The 15,969-nt window shown below is 36.6% G+C and overlaps 1 protein-coding gene across 2 annotated transcripts in view; it reads left to right on the forward strand.

The window, feature by feature from the left end:
• The window catches only part of LOC145692874 (uncharacterized), a 61,617-nt gene that overhangs the window by 23,781 nt on the left and 21,867 nt on the right, over positions 1–15,969 (forward strand). For both annotated transcript variants that reach the window (XM_081768412.1, XM_081768413.1), the window contains exons 8-10: positions 2,506–2,625; positions 8,573–9,009; positions 14,197–14,341. In XM_081768412.1, coding sequence (XP_081624538.1) covers positions 2,506–2,625; positions 8,573–9,009; positions 14,197–14,341 — 702 coding nt within the window. The remainder of the gene's footprint in view (positions 1–2,505; positions 2,626–8,572; positions 9,010–14,196; positions 14,342–15,969) is intronic.

Below are 15,969 nucleotides of genomic sequence, written 5' to 3' on the forward strand. Positions count from 1 at the left end.
CAAAATACTAATTATTGGCCGATATCACAATCTTTTTGTTTTTATTTATTTATTTATTTATTTATTTTATTTTATTTTATTTATTTATTTATTTTATTTTATTTATTTTTGATCATTCCAAAAATTCTTGGCCGAGATCGCAATCTTTTAATCCATTTTTTTTTATCATTCCTAAATTCATGTTCGATGTTGTTTTGGTATTTAAATTTTTATTTTTTTCGTATTATAAAGAATGTTTTCAATATATTCTTTAAACGCAAAAGCCAACACGCAGCGTTACTTTATAATAACTTTACAAAATAAATAAATAAATATACTTTATAGAACATTTTTAATATTTAAAACTACGTCAATAAATCTCAAGAACTTACAAAAGTAATGGCAGTGGCAAGCTACTTGTCATTATTTTCAACGGGGGGATAAATCTGTGTATATTATAACAAGAATAAATTTCTAAGCCTCAAGTAAGTAATACCTCAACTTATTCAAAAATAGAATTTCTATTCAAAATAATTGAGAACACTTCTAGGACAAAAAAATGAAACATTTATGCATCCTGTCGGCGTTACATATTCATGATCAAGCCACAGCTTTGAGTTGCCACTTAATGCGTTTGTTATTTGGGGGTACGTATTCTTATTTCAGGTTCCAATATTACGATTTGATCGGAACATTATAAAGAGAAGACTGATATTGGTTTGTTGTTAGATGAACTTCATTAGTAACATAAGCACCATGATTTGTCCTTAATTAATAGATCTTGCATTCATATTGGCATATGGAATAGTGTAGTCTGTCTCAAAATATCTGACTCGAGACCACTTAGGGAAAATGTATGTTTCTGAGAACAATTAATTAAAATATTTCTAGGAGCACGAATAGTACTGTTCAAAGCCGTATTTAAGCTCGAACCATGGCCGGGGAATGGGGCGGACGAATTTTGAAGGGCAGCAAATTTTCTTGCGCCATTTTTTCACATTCAAGTTCTGAAAATTTCATAAATTTATTATGCATGCGCATATGGATATGCAACGAGATTTTTACATTCGTAAATATACAGTAAGAATTTGTTGGGCTAGAAAGAGGTAATTAACCTTTTAGTTAAGAATTAATATTCATGAGTTTTCTTCTTCCATTGGGGATATCATTTATCGTAGTTTCGAAATTAGTCCATTGCTGTTCAAAATTACCTGCAACACTTACGGGCCATCAAAAGTGGGATGTGAAGTTAGTGGAAGAAAATTTCGCAAAACAGTTTTATTGCAGATTTCCGGAAAAAAATACTACTTCTGTAATTTGGATACCTATGCTAGTCATGAAATTCACGGTTTCTTGCAATTCAAACACATCACGTGACGTAGTAAAATAAACGGAGAATCTCTGAAATTCATCATACAAAATTCAACACTACTTACCGTATAACTACCTCTATCTATACTTTAAAAAAATTTTTATTTAAAGATTGCATTTCATTTAATGTGCTTTTTTCACTCTGTTTTCCACATTCGTACCTGGAATATTTCCAGCATAAAATGTAAGTCAACAAATTTTGCTTAACCTTTCTTTCACTTACCCTGATTAAACCTCATATGTTTTTATATATTGGTGAAGGAATCCAATTGAAGTAGATGATAATTGTTCTGATTTAAAATATGTATTATTCGGTACTTATAGCTAATGTATGAATTTACTTGGTTCTGTTGTCCTTTATGTTAAGAAACATTGCGTTTATAAATCAGCGTATAGAGTTGTATTCTTGTATGAATAGAAGAAAATATCTGCTTCGAGATTTGCCTATGAGAAGTTATATCAGAAAATAGTCAAAACATGATTACAGAATAGTCAAGGAATCTTGCGAAATCTAAAAGATTTCGCAGATCGTTTCATTAGATAGAGAAGGCAAGAAGTAGTTAAAAAAAGTGTGGAAATTAAGACAAATAAATGTGACCAGACGGAGAATCTATCTTGAGTCCAGCTTAGGCGCTGCGGCACTAACCGTCATGCCATGCAATCTCCCCCCGAGCGAGAACCCACAGTTTCCACTATTTAGGGCTGTATGAGCTGTCTGAGCACAAGAAGAGTTGTAGCATAGTTCCATAGTTCATGTGATCTCAATGGCTGAGGGTCGACCTGAGAGTGAAAATATGACCGATCAGGAAGCGGTCCTATTGGCGTAATCACCTTATCCAGTAAGCTGAAAACTGGGCTCGACTTCCATTCTGGTAGCATTTTTTTTTTTTTTTTTTTTTTTTAATTCTTTCAAATTTCTTTGAATTTGTATGTATAGACGACATAATGAAAGGAAATCGGCGAATTCTTTATGTCTTAGATAACAGAAATTTAGCTGTGAAGCGTCCATATGAACACTTTTAGTATTGTAGAACAATTTTCATTATCTAATTATCACTTGTTGATAAGTAATTTGTTTTCCATGCCTGCTTCTACATTCCTCTGTTCGAAATATATTTTCATTAAATTATTTTCAAACGTATTTTTGCTTCACAGGGTCATGCAATTACTGCTTAACATGATGGATCCCGAAGTGCTTAAGGAATATTATCAATCAGGCGACAAGCGAGTATGTCAAGATCTTATATATCATATTCTTTCGTCTGTTATTCCAAGGTAATTATTGTTATTCTTTAAAAGACAGCTGCAAAATAATAATTTAAAACAACAGATAGCAGAAGTACTTTTCTTATGTTTTTAGTAAGATACTTTATAACTAGTAATTGTTACTTTTAGTGTATTATCTAATATTTTTTCTTCCTTTTCTGTATTTTCTTGGAGAAATTTACGCAGTTCGTAACTTCACAATAGAGAGTATCCAGTGCGTACCATACGGGTTATAACAAGTTGTGATATGGCCTACTTTGCGGAATAAGTTGTTTCCAAAAAGTTGCTAAATTTCCTTATTGTCAAACTCCCGGATAAAGAGGTAATGAAACCAACTTGTCCATTTTGCCTTATTGATCGGACTGGTGTAATATTCAGGCAGGGTTGGCAAAAACCATGGTTTTTATTTAAAAAACCAAAAAAAAAAAACGGGTTTTTTTGGTTTAAACCAGGTTTTTATGGTTTAAATAATTTGCTCTATATATTCATATCATATATAGACAGAAATAAGTTTGTTTCGCCTTGATGTTATTATGCAAGAACCGGGTTATGCTGAAAGGGGTCACATAAGCTTAAAGCGGAATAAAAACCGCTTCTCGAGTTACATCCGAGAGAAATTGTCCTCCATTTGAACTCGGAACCAGGACTAATTGGCCACAAATGCGATATGTATGCCGACTCACTCACGAAGGAATCCTGATAAAAAAATACGTTGTACTGATCTTTACATGCTTCTTAATGTAACTGTCAAGACTAATTTCAGAAGAACAAAAAGATAAACAGTTGCACAAGTGAAACCATTATAAAGAATTACATATGAACAATTTCAAAGTACTACGGAGTACAGAAGAACTAATTTAGTTCAAGTTAGTTAACAACGACTTTTATTGGTCCAAATTAAAGAAATAAGCCCTACAACGACTTAATCTGCATATCAATAAGAAAAGTGAATAAAGATACGAATTATTTGAGTCCACTTTGGCTCAGACTTATTTATACATAAATAGATACCAAAAATACATATTTCACTAAATGCCTCTCGTGGGGTCTGTATGACCCCCCCCCCACACACACACACACAAAGTACGGCATTTTCGATGTATTTTATCAATAGTAAACATTTAAACAAAACAATATTTAGAATTTTTCTTCGATTGCAATTACATAACAATTCACAAAATAAACATTTATAAACTTATAAAAAAAAGTTGCTTTTGTAGTATAATCTTTTTGAGTAATGAATGGGAAATTTAGGTCTGAATATAATACGAATAATATACGGGAGTGAAACGTGATAACCCACAAATGTGTGTTCATCAAGATTTTACAAACACTTACACTTTTACGAACATTTTTTTTTGTTCTTTGGTTTAAACCAGTTGGTTTTTTTGAAAAAACCAGCTGGTTTAAACCTTGGTTTAAACCATGGTTTAAACCACCTTGGTTTAAACCAGCCAACCCTGTATTCAGGAGCCAATTTTTCCTTTTTCTTGAAGTGTATAGTAATCGAAATCGTTCTTCTGCCCTAGAATGTTTGATTTGTGAATGTGATCCCGAAAGTACTTTTCATCTGTGGTATATCTGAATGTCCTCAAAAAGTTTTTCCAAATAGTGAAGTGCTGATATGAAGTGCTGAATCTTTATGAACGAACAATTCCAAAGCTATTTCCTTCCTGTATACTGACATGCAAAATTTGTTTATACGTTGATTGTGGATATATAGAAAATCTAGTCCGTTGTTGGCTTCTTTTTCCACTGTAAATGTGGTGTTTCAATGGGCGTTGTTGAATTCGGAGATTAAGTGTGATAAGGTGTTTTCTTCCCTGTAAATAATGAAGGAATCGTGAACCTAACGAAAATTGTTGATGAATTTATACTTTTCAAATTTTTTTGTTTCATAATGCTGGCAAAGAAAGGGGTGGGGGTAGTGGAATTATCAGGTCCGAAACTTTCGTTTTCTCTTAATTTTTGTTGAGTGCTGCAAACAATGAAACACTATTGAGTTGTACATGTCTCCAGCGCCTGTTGATTCTAAGTGTAGATTATTTGCGTTGAGAGGGTAATTAATATCTGGTAGAATTCCTATGACGTTTGTAATGGATTATTTTAAATGTTTAATGTTGTTTGAAATAAATTTAGTCAACCATTTGGCAGTCTTACAGCTCGGGGAGTTTCTACCAGAGGTAATAGGTCTAAAAGGGACGCCTTCGTTGTGAATTTTAGGAAGGCTCAGTGGTAGAGCGTTCACTTCTAGCGCGTGGGGTCTTTGGTTCGATTCCAGCTCGCGCCAAGTGACTTTGTGGTGGACGAACACAGTGTGCATTTGTTTTCTTTGGGTTCTCCCATTTCCTCCCACTTTCTTCATTCCACCATTTTCATTCATTTCTCATCATTTCCGTCTCCTTTAGCCTAACCGGCATACCGTGGGACGTAAAATATAAGAGAATTTTAGGAAGACCAAATATGACTGGTAAAGATGGCGCACTCCTTAGCAGTGATATCAATAATAAACCATTTCTTTAGAATTTTGTTTATTTTCCGTATTACTTCGCTTAAAGAGTTGACTTCAGAACAGGTTTCACAGTTGATTTTAGTTAGTAGATCTATTCCTAGATTTTAGTTAGTTCCTTTTTTGATAATGATCATGAATTTGTTGCCTTTGTCAGTTTTGATAACACGAAAGGTTGTTTTTAGAAACCAATCTGTTATATCCGTGAGGATTTTTTTAAATGATGTTTATACTTTCGTTTACTAATGTGCGCCTCGTAACCTAACACTGAATGGCAGCTATTTATGAATTTTTCTTCTTCATTGGAATCTTCAGTTAAAAGTGCAACTTTTTCTACCGAAGAGATGAATTTGGGTATTATTAATTCCGTAGACAATAAATAAGTTTTAGTCCCTTTTTTAAAATGTCCTTGAATTTTGGTGGGATCTGGAGATTCAAATTACTTTTACCACAGAAAGAAAGAATTATGTGAAATTTACTTTTCATATATACGAGATACATTCGGGAAGTAACCTCCGATTGGTCACTGTGCGTGAAGTAGTGGGGGTAGCGCTACCATCTTTACACAGACGTGCGCGGTAAATCAGTCTGCATCCAGCCGTGGTAGAGTGAAGATTGTCTTATCACTAGTTCAACGTTTGTAGCATCTCAGAATATGTGCTGCAATAGAAAACCCCGCTAAGTTCGAAGTGCGAGCTGTTATACGTTTTCTTACGGCAAAATAATATTCGGTAGCAACTATTCATCGGGAACTTTGTGCCGTGTATGGATCAAGTATGATGAGTGAAGAAGTTATTCATGAATGGGTTCGTTCATTTAAAAGTGGACAAACAAACATTCATGACGAACAGAGGAGTGGCAGGCCATCAGTGGTTAGTGATGAACTCGTTCAGAAAATTGATGGAAAAGTTCCTGAAAATTGACGTTTCGCAGTCTCGGAGCTTTCCGATGAATTTCCACAAATTTCCAGGACTGTGTTATATGATGTCAGTGCTTTGGTGGTGATGAGCTAAAAGAAGCGGTCACAGGCTGGCTCAAGTCATAGGCGAAAGATTTTTATGTTGATGGAATTTCTAAGCTAGCCAGAGATTTGATAAGTGCTTGAATGTTTATGGACACTATGTTGTAAAATAGAGCAAAGAAGTAGATTTCTGATGTATAAAATAAGAGCTCCTTTGTGGTTAAGCGGTTAGCGTATGTGCCTTTGGTGTGGGAGACCCGGGTTCGATTCCCGGCGGGCGTTCATGTGGTTCGGATTCCACGTTAATCAGTGGGTCCACGTCTTACATGGCCTTGCTGCTGAACGGGACGTTAAACTCAAAATCAACTCAACTCAAATGATGTATATATAATAAGTTCGTATTTACTTTGGTGTTTCCTTTTTAACCAATCGGAGGATACTTTCGGAACGGCCCTCATAAAATAAATCAGTGAGCTGGATTACAACTTACAAAATTATCCAACATTTGGTTGCAACACCTTATACTGCAGTAGTTCCCTATCTTGTTTACATCCTCCCATGCAGGTTGTTGGCCTGACCCCTATTGTGATTTCAGACACAGCATTGAATTCTCAAGTCTTCAGTATTATTATTATTATTATTATTATTATTATTATTATTATTATTAATTTACATTTATTTCCAGCAAAACTTCTGCATACCATTGTAGTGGGGAGTGTATTATTTTAGCAGCCTTGTTCTTGTTGGAACCACAGTTTTTATTCAGTAGTTATTTTGTGTTTGTACGGTATTTAATTTAACACCTCTTTGCTACAACATTCGTAATACACTGTCACCATTTAAAATGCAGCATCAAGACGGAGACAAAATAGCAGCGCAAATGATAGCAGGCAGAAACCTGATAGTACAAGTAGCAAATAATTAAACTTAACGCTGTGTGTGATGCGTGATAATGTGGCGACAGCGAAGCAGAACTGGCAATGGTTAGTAACGTATGGGCCCATCATGAGCGGACAGAACGACTGCAACTCACCGAGGCATTGAAAGAACGAGCCCTTAAATGTTCACATGAGATATAGCAAACCAAGCATCCTTGACACGTTGCCAGAACTAATCGCCTGTAGTTGGCGAGTTCGCAGGTATAAGAGGCGTTGTGCAACCATCGACCAGATGTGTTCAGTCGGGGGAACGCACAAGCCAAGGAAATAGGGGAACACTGGTCCAGTCATTAAGTGTAGAACAGTACGTGCAACATAAGGGCACATATTATCCTGTTGGATTGTAGTCCCCGAGAGGACCTGCACTAAAGATCCACAGTTGGGCCCAATAGTTCGTCAATGTACAATTGCCTGATCAAATGCCCGTCTATTCGTAGGAAGCCCTAACGGCCACGTAATCCACTGGCACCCCACACTAAAACACCCGGTACCGGACAGACATGGTGTTGCAAAATGCAGGCGTTGCCCAGCCTAGTGCACGGCGTAGCGCCAGATACGGGTGTGGACATCATGATGCTGAAAACAGAAGTGGAATTCACCGGAATTCTGTGGCGCCATTCGTCTCTCCATGCGCGATACATTGCAGTCTCCCATACCTTTGCTGTAACCACGGGAATGGGCGCCGTGTAAATATGCCCCGGTCTACCAGACGACGCAGAACTGTTTGTGAGAACACCTGGGCTCTGTGCAACAGCCTTTAGTGCTTGCGCCAGTGTGCTAGATATAGCTGTTCAATCCGGAACAGCCATATGTATAAGCTATCTGTCCTCGAGGTTCGTGGTATGACGCGATCGTTTTTATCTGACATATTGTTGCGTAGTGCTTTCGTGGAACCATCGAGTCTATATGCGCTGCACTCCATCCAATAAGAAGAACAATGTCGCGGAAGGATAAACCACACTATTCGTCTGCTTACAAAGGTAGAAACCTGCTGAAAGGGACTGCTGCCTTCGACGATGCACCTTTTGTCCGTATGCACATAATTACATTATTCCAACGTTCGTCCACCACTCAACTCTTTCTCCCTGGGTGACCTCCCCTTGTTGTCACTATATGACATACCCGGCTCCTCACCAGCTTCACGGCTGCCGTGCTAATCAATTGTTTAACCTTCCATACTTTACATATTCTGCAATGTAACTTCGTGGTGTTTCAGTTTTATTGGCGAGCGCCCTCTTTCTGTCAGTAACTTACGCATTCTTTCTCGATCTTCACATCCCAGGTTGGAAACCACTGGTATAGTGAATAGTAACGATTTAATAGGAATAAAATACTCTTTTCTGTGTAAGTATATTAGTAGTGACTTGTACTGTATTAGAGTGATTATCTGTATGTTTTTTATCTAACACTAGAAAATAATAAACTTTTACAGAAGTTGCTGAATTGAATAACAATTTTAATTATTATTAAAAATTCCTCTGCTTGTATGAGCACAGCTTTATTATTATTATTATTATTATTATTATTATTATTTTGTCTCTTTTACAGAAATGCTCTTCTGCTTAATCGTCTACCAAATATACCACTACTAGATCTACATTTTCAGCAAACTAATCGGATGTTTACTGAGACAATGTTAACACCTCAGCAGCGCAAGAGAGTTGTAAAAACTTTAGAAGTGCTTTTCAGTGCCCATCTTGGTCAAGAGGTATACGACTTTTGTCAAACGAAACCAATTTCTGTGGTCATCTATTTCCGTACAGATTTTTCGAATGAAGAGAGGGTCGGGGAAGGATATTACACGCACTATTTGGATTTTGGTGGTGAATCAGTCACAACGGAAATGGTTGTAGATAGTGACTGTTCGAATGTATATACCTTCGAAGCTTTTGATTACATATGCATGTCAGCTATTAGTTTCGCATTAACGAATTTCAGTGCCAAAGATGATATAGCTCCGATTGTGAATACTCTACTAGATGGAGGTAAGTATTGTTACACTGGTACTTTTTCGTACTTACTGAAACTTTGTACTTACCATCAACTCAGATGAGATTGTAAAAAGTCGCATAGCAAAATAAAATAACAAAAAGGAAATCGTTAATGACGATTTGAAGCGATATCCCTCTAACTCAGCGTTTCCCAACCTTTTTCAACTTGCGGCACACTACAGATGTAAATTGAATTCTCGCGGCACACTCATATAGTTATTATTATTATTATTATTATTATTATTATTATTATTATTATTATTATTATTATTATTATTATTTGTAAATATAAAATACCGTGGTAATTTTTGTATGTGATTACTGATATCCTTTTCACAGAGAAGAAAGCTCGATCACTTGTTTTCCTCCGTGGTAAATCATTATGCTTATATTTCATTCTAATTTAAAAATAGAAAACAATTACAATGAAGTATAGCACTCAGGTTTTTAAAAATATGCTTTCTTTTTCGAAAACTGTATCCAAACTTTCATTAAGAAGGAACATCATTAAAGAAGAAAGAAACAAATATCTTGTATAATACTTTTAAAACACAAATGTAGGTCATTTGTATCCATGTTTGCTTTGTCGAAAGGACTGAATGATATTTTAAAATTTCGAATTCCGAAATAATCTGCAACAATAAAGAAGCAATAATGGTGATAACAATGATAACAAATACTTTTCTAACATTAAAAATGTACAGAATATTAACAGAGTATGAAATTGAAATTGTAGATTCATAGTAGAGGTTCATAGTAATGTGAAACACATATACATTTTTCCTCATAAATTTAATGTGAGACTCAATATCTTGCAATCTGATTGTAATAGAATTAATAATTTTGTTTCGATTTCCTCGCGGCACACCGGTTGAGAAACGCTGCTCTAACTGTTCATAGTCTTTGTGAAAGGCACTTTCTACACCGTCACTAGACTGTGTTAATTCTCTTTATTCTTTATTAAATTAGCCTCTTTAATTTATAAAATTCCACTATCTAATTAAGCTTTTTTTTTTTTTACTACTAGCTGAACCTGCACTATTTACACAGCGCACAGTTCTAATATGAGCGTGAATCTCCTTCACACTTCTCACTATATCTGTGCAAGTCCCTTTACGGACACAAGTAAAAGACAGGAAGACTCTCAAAGGGAACGAATTGCTATAGACAAACGTATAAATGTAGTATTTTAATATATAGAATGTTGGGGTGAGTTTGTGGCAAACTTGGATCAGTGATAGATGATACCAAATGCAAATATTTTTTCTTACAATTCCATATGCGAGTACGCCTCATTGTGGGCCCACAAGCCTTTACAGGCCAGCTTGCAGTAGGTTTTGTCATTCAGGTTAAAGCAAAGCGTCTGAAATATCCATCAACCCGCTATGTGTATCTCCTATACTGGTTGCCTTTCACAGGGATATCAACCTTAACGTCCTAGTGGGAATATTAAACTAATAGGGCAAAACGATGCCTAAAATGCGGAATAGAAAAATAAAAAGTATTTTGAAAATTTGAATGAAAACTAGCAAATCTACACAAAATTTAGACTCGACCAGCGAAAACGGCACGTTTCTAGCACTTGTGGTTTTCGAGATCTCATTGTCGAAAGGATTGGCCACGAACATATGAACTTTCCTTGACCACAAACTATAAACCTAGCATTTTAATATATAGATCTTACGTCAATTTTATGCAATATATTTTTCTGATTTTCTTAAAAGGTTTTGACAGGCCTGAAACTAGCTTCTTACTTTTATGTCTAATATGCTCTTTCAGAAATCTACATATTTTTTTCTTTATTATCAATATAAATCTATCACAGTTACATGAGATCTCACAGACTCCCAAGGGGACATGGTGGCTTACTAGTGGAGCGCTCATCTATGATGTGAAAGGTCACTGACTCGATTCCACTCCATGTGAGTTTGTGGTGGAAAGTCATTGGATTTCTCGCGGCTCTTCGTTTCCTCCTACATTATCATGCCATTAGTTATTTTATAATGATTCACTTTCAATAACCATCCATCTCCTTCACACGCAAATAACATAATGGTGGGACGTAACACTAGAAATCTCATTTCTCATAATAAACTTCCACCATGGTATATTGCCTTCGATTGCTTAACCCGTATACGCTGATCACATTGAGTCTACACCGTCCCAAAAGGAAGGTTATGAATGAATTTTCCCAAAACCTAAATGTTTTCCAACTTTTTTTCAAAAAAATGTTGCAATTACGCATCACTAGGCAAATGTGAAGGGATACAAATTTGTTTAAATGTTCCAAAAGCGAATCACTAGGCAAATACTAATAAATAACAATATCTATTTTATCTTCAAAATGATCAAAGGAATACAAGGTATATTTTTAATGTTCAAGAAATGAATTATTAAAAGGTACAACTATACCTTAATAATACTAATGTTTATACATTCATGCCTCACAGCGTTCAAGTGAATTTTGTTTGATCCATTTCGAAAGATTTGTCGTGCAGTTTTACATTAATTTCTTGTACTTTTTCATTGTTTGTGAATATAAAAAGCACACATCAGTCTTCTTGTTTCTATTCCAATCATATGCCCTTTTTTAATCTTCATACTTAGGCGCTCTCCTCGATATAGGAAACTTGATCCATCCAACGTTAGATTTTTGGTTCCATAATTTTACAACCACGGCTTGGCGCGTCCTTAGGTTGCGAATCGAAAAGGCGACCTGTAGATATAGAGGTTAGCATGAATATGTTGAATAAGCAGTCGCGGATAAACAACAAAGAGATAGTCCTCCAGTTTGGGGGTTTGGCGTGAGGCTAACAACCTCATCCTGGAAAAAAAAATGCTTGTTCAGAAACATTCATAGAAACCGCGGACCAGGACTGATAACTTGACCTCAGCAGAATAAAATGAGATTTGGAACATGGAATAAAAGATCATATAAAAAGTCCGCGGTTTTTCTTATACATTTTTGAACAAAAAAATTTCTTGATTGAAAATCAATTTTAATCAAATACATATTGATCATTATTGTCTATGACCTTTTGCAATTTATCGGGTAGCTTCATAATTTCATCGCTGTAGAACTCTGTGGTTTATCGCCGAAAAACTTGGCCAAGTGATTTTCAGCGGCGCTTCGGTCTTTTTTTAAATAATACCATCAAGAGAGTTTTGTAGAGACCAAACCCGCTTCCATACTTTATTCTATTTATAGTGAAAGTAGGTCAATGGGTTCTCAAAAAATCCTACATTCGTACTTACTTCTCGGAAACTAGTTTGCTGTCTTTGGATTCTCTTCTGCTCTCGTACGTGCCTATCTTTTCATAGTTGTTTTAATAGCATTGGTTCAGAAATATATTTGGTTCTGTAACACACTCTCTTATTGTTCAGTGAAATGACGAAAGAAAATTAGTATTCGCTTTAAAACGCTTTAAAAAATCGAAATTCTGACTGGATGCGAGTAACAAAGGCTACAATATGAATTCTTTTTTATCGTAAAAATGAAAGTTCATTTCTTGGACTGTGTAATTTACTTTTCATTTTCATATTGTTTGTAATGCAGAAGGAATGTTTATCACAAGGTTTGTCAAGAGGATAAAGATGCAAACGAAAAATTGTTTATATATATATATTTGAACATGAAGAAAGTTACACTGGTACAGAGACTGTCCACATAAGTGCTACATTGTTCAAACATTCGTTTTAAGCACGGAACAAGTTTTTGTGCCCCAGAATCGGAAAAAAAAAAAAAAAAAAATCCGGTGCCTGCATCTGGAACTACATTGCGACATCATCTCAGACGTCATCGTCGTCATCAAAGTGTTTTCTATCAATGTGTTTCGTTAGGTACAGAAACAGATGGTAGTTTCTGGGTGCTAGGTCGGGCTGTATGGGAAATGTTCAAGGACGACCTATTGAGAATGTGCAAATAACTACTTCGTGACATTCGTTGAATGGGGCCGGGCGTTGTGAATAAAGTGGATTCCACGTGATAACATGCCCCTCCGCGTGTTTGAATTGCACGGCGATGTTTCAAAGTCAGGCTGTGTGTTTCGGCATTAATTGTTCTCCCAAGAGGCATGAATTTCACCAGTAGAATGCCGTAGGATTTCAGAAAACTGTTGCCATCACCTTGGAGGTTGCAAATGAGGTTTTCAATTTTTTGGCTTTTGCAGAATGAGTATGGCGGCACTGAAGTGATTTCTGCTTGGATTCAGGCTTATAGTGGAACACCCATGTTACAGTGGAGTCCATGAACGCATCTCCCTCTTCTGTTTAGCGCATAAGAAAGTTCAGTGCGTGTTCCGTTTGTTTGGTTTTTCATTCGTCAGTCAGTTGTTTCGGGTCCCAACATGCACACATCTTTCTGTGTCCTAACCCAATCGTATCTTCATAAGTAATGTTTCTTGAAACGTCAGGAAACATCAGAATTCTCTAATTATCACCCGCCAAAAGCATGGTATCACTTTGCCACATTTTGCCAGCTCATTACTTTCCCGTTCGACTGATCTCCAATGAATGTTTCCCTAGTACCTGCAAAAACGTGCCCACGCTGCGCACTTCACACCTGGCGGAATTCGGTATTACCGGTGTCATTTCCAACGCGTGTTCTCGCACAAGACTCAGCGCAGCACTGACGAATCATCTCCAATCCTCGTCGTATAGACCAAGGTTACTGCCAGTGTTGCCAACTTTGCTACATAATTTTTCCCCTAACGTACAAATGTGTATCTTTTTACTTTCCTGATAAGCGTCGTATTTCGTACGTGACTAATATTAATAATAGCAATAATGCTTTGCTGCCGACAATGCGTTACAAAACATAAATTGCGATGCCAATTTAAATTTGTTTTGCCGTTTGCTAGCCAAAAAGCAAACTGTAAAGACATGCTGATATATTAAATATTTTAGTTTCTTACGAATTTACACTTAAGCAGTTTACAATTTGTACGAGACACATTACCACATTCATTACGTATTTCGGAAGTTACTGTACTATAAGATGACGCAGTCAAATTCTGTGGAATTTCTTTTGTCTTGTTAATCTGGAAAGTGTGGGAAAGTGGATGCGGAACTAATGGGTAGTCCGAACTCTGCGCTTTTCAGTGACTTTGAGTAAAGAACAATATGACTTAAAAAATTCTTAAAAGATTTACAAAATGATCTTATTGTTTCTATCTTCCTTAGGTTTGAGAGTCAATGCAGTCGAAGTAAATGAAGCTCCTCCCCTCACATGTGCAATACTTGATCCAACATTAAGGAAGAGAGAGATTGTCGTAGATATAGTACAGAAGTTAGTTGATAGAGGAGCAGACGTCGATTACCGCTCAGCGTAAGTATTTTGACGAATGAATACGTTAGCTTCGGTATCTATGTCTTATATTCTAGTTCGTCCAAAATAGAAAAAAAAGGAAAATACCATCTTCTTCTGAAGTACTATCTTTCTACTCATTGACACATACGCATTCTAACTTTGAAAAATAATAAACAAAGGATATGCAAAGTGTGAAATTTTCTGACGTAAGCAAGAAATAAGAAACTGAGAAAGGTAGGAAATACAGACCCTCACAAAAAAGAAAAATCTTCGGGTGCTGATAAAGATTGAACCTTACCAAGAAAATATTGAGCTAGGAAACTGAAACTCCTACACTATTCCACATATTCCTCTAGTAGGTCAGTGCATTTGCGACATCTTTCTGCAACTTTTTAAGTCCTTGTAAATAAAAGCCTTTTTTGTCTGCTGCTAGGGAAGCACGGTGGCTCAGTGGTAGAGCGTTCACTTCCCGTGCTTGGGGTCCCTGGTTCGATCCCAGCTCGCGCCGTGTGGACTGTGGTGTTGGTGGGTTTTCTCGGGGTTCTCCCGTTTCCTCCCACTTTCTTTATTCCATCATTTCATTAATTTCTCATCATCACCGTCTCTTTTAGCCTAACCGGCATGACCATGGGACGTAAAACAAAGGGTTTTTTTTTTTTTTTTTTTTTTTTTTTTTTTTTTTTTTTTGTCTGCTGCTATAACCACTCATCTGTAGTATCAGTTGCCGTTTGAACACACTGAAAACAGTGACTTTTGAGATGTTTTTGAGACTCGGGAACAGATGATAATCGAATGGAGCTAGGTCAGCGAATAAGGTGGATGAGGCAACACTTTAAAGCCTAGGGTGGCCAATGTGTGCTGTGTGTCAAATGCCGTGTGTGTGAGGAGGCATTGTCGTGCAAAAGCAGAATACCTTTGAAGAGCCTACCACGACGTTTGTCCTTGATGTTTTCGCGCAACTTCCTCAAGAAACCACAGTAATATGCTGCATTAATGGTTGTATTCACTGGAAAAGAGTCCACCAGCAGAACTCCGTCCTTATCCTAAAAGATTGTTGCTATTTGTTCCTGTGCCGACCGCTGCACACGACACTTCGGCTGGATAGAAGAACTGTGCCTTCATTCTTTAAACTGTTCTTTAGTCTCGGGATCATAACAATAGATCACGTCTCATCACCAGTTACGAGTTTCTCCAAAAAAAACAACCTCACTTCCTTCAAAATGTTCCAAAACTGTCCGCGAAGTTCTCACTCTTTCCTGCTTTTGTTCCTTCGTCAGAAGTTTGGGGATCCACTTTGCTGCAACCTTCCTCATATCCAGATCATTATGAATAATGGTACCAACTCTTTCACGTGATATGCCCAAACATGTAGCAATCCTTTTGGCTGATATTCGACAATCTTCCATTATCATGTCCTGGATGGCTTCACATTTTCGGGAACAAACACAGAAACAAGCCTACCATTGGGTTTCGCACGTTCAACATCAAAATGGCCAGTTCTGAAGTTTGCTCCCAGCGTTTGACTGTTGCATAGTACGGCCACGGTCCACCAAAGTTTATTTCATTTCATCGTAGATTTGCGTCGCACCTTTCCCTTGGAGAAAGAGAAACTTCATGACAGTCCTATGCTCGTCTGGACTGAAGCT

This window comes from Thermobia domestica, chromosome 8, assembly GCF_964235325.1.
Source record: "Thermobia domestica chromosome 8, izTheDome1.hap1.1, whole genome shotgun sequence".
NCBI classification, from domain to species: Eukaryota; Metazoa; Arthropoda; class Insecta; order Zygentoma; family Lepismatidae; genus Thermobia; species Thermobia domestica.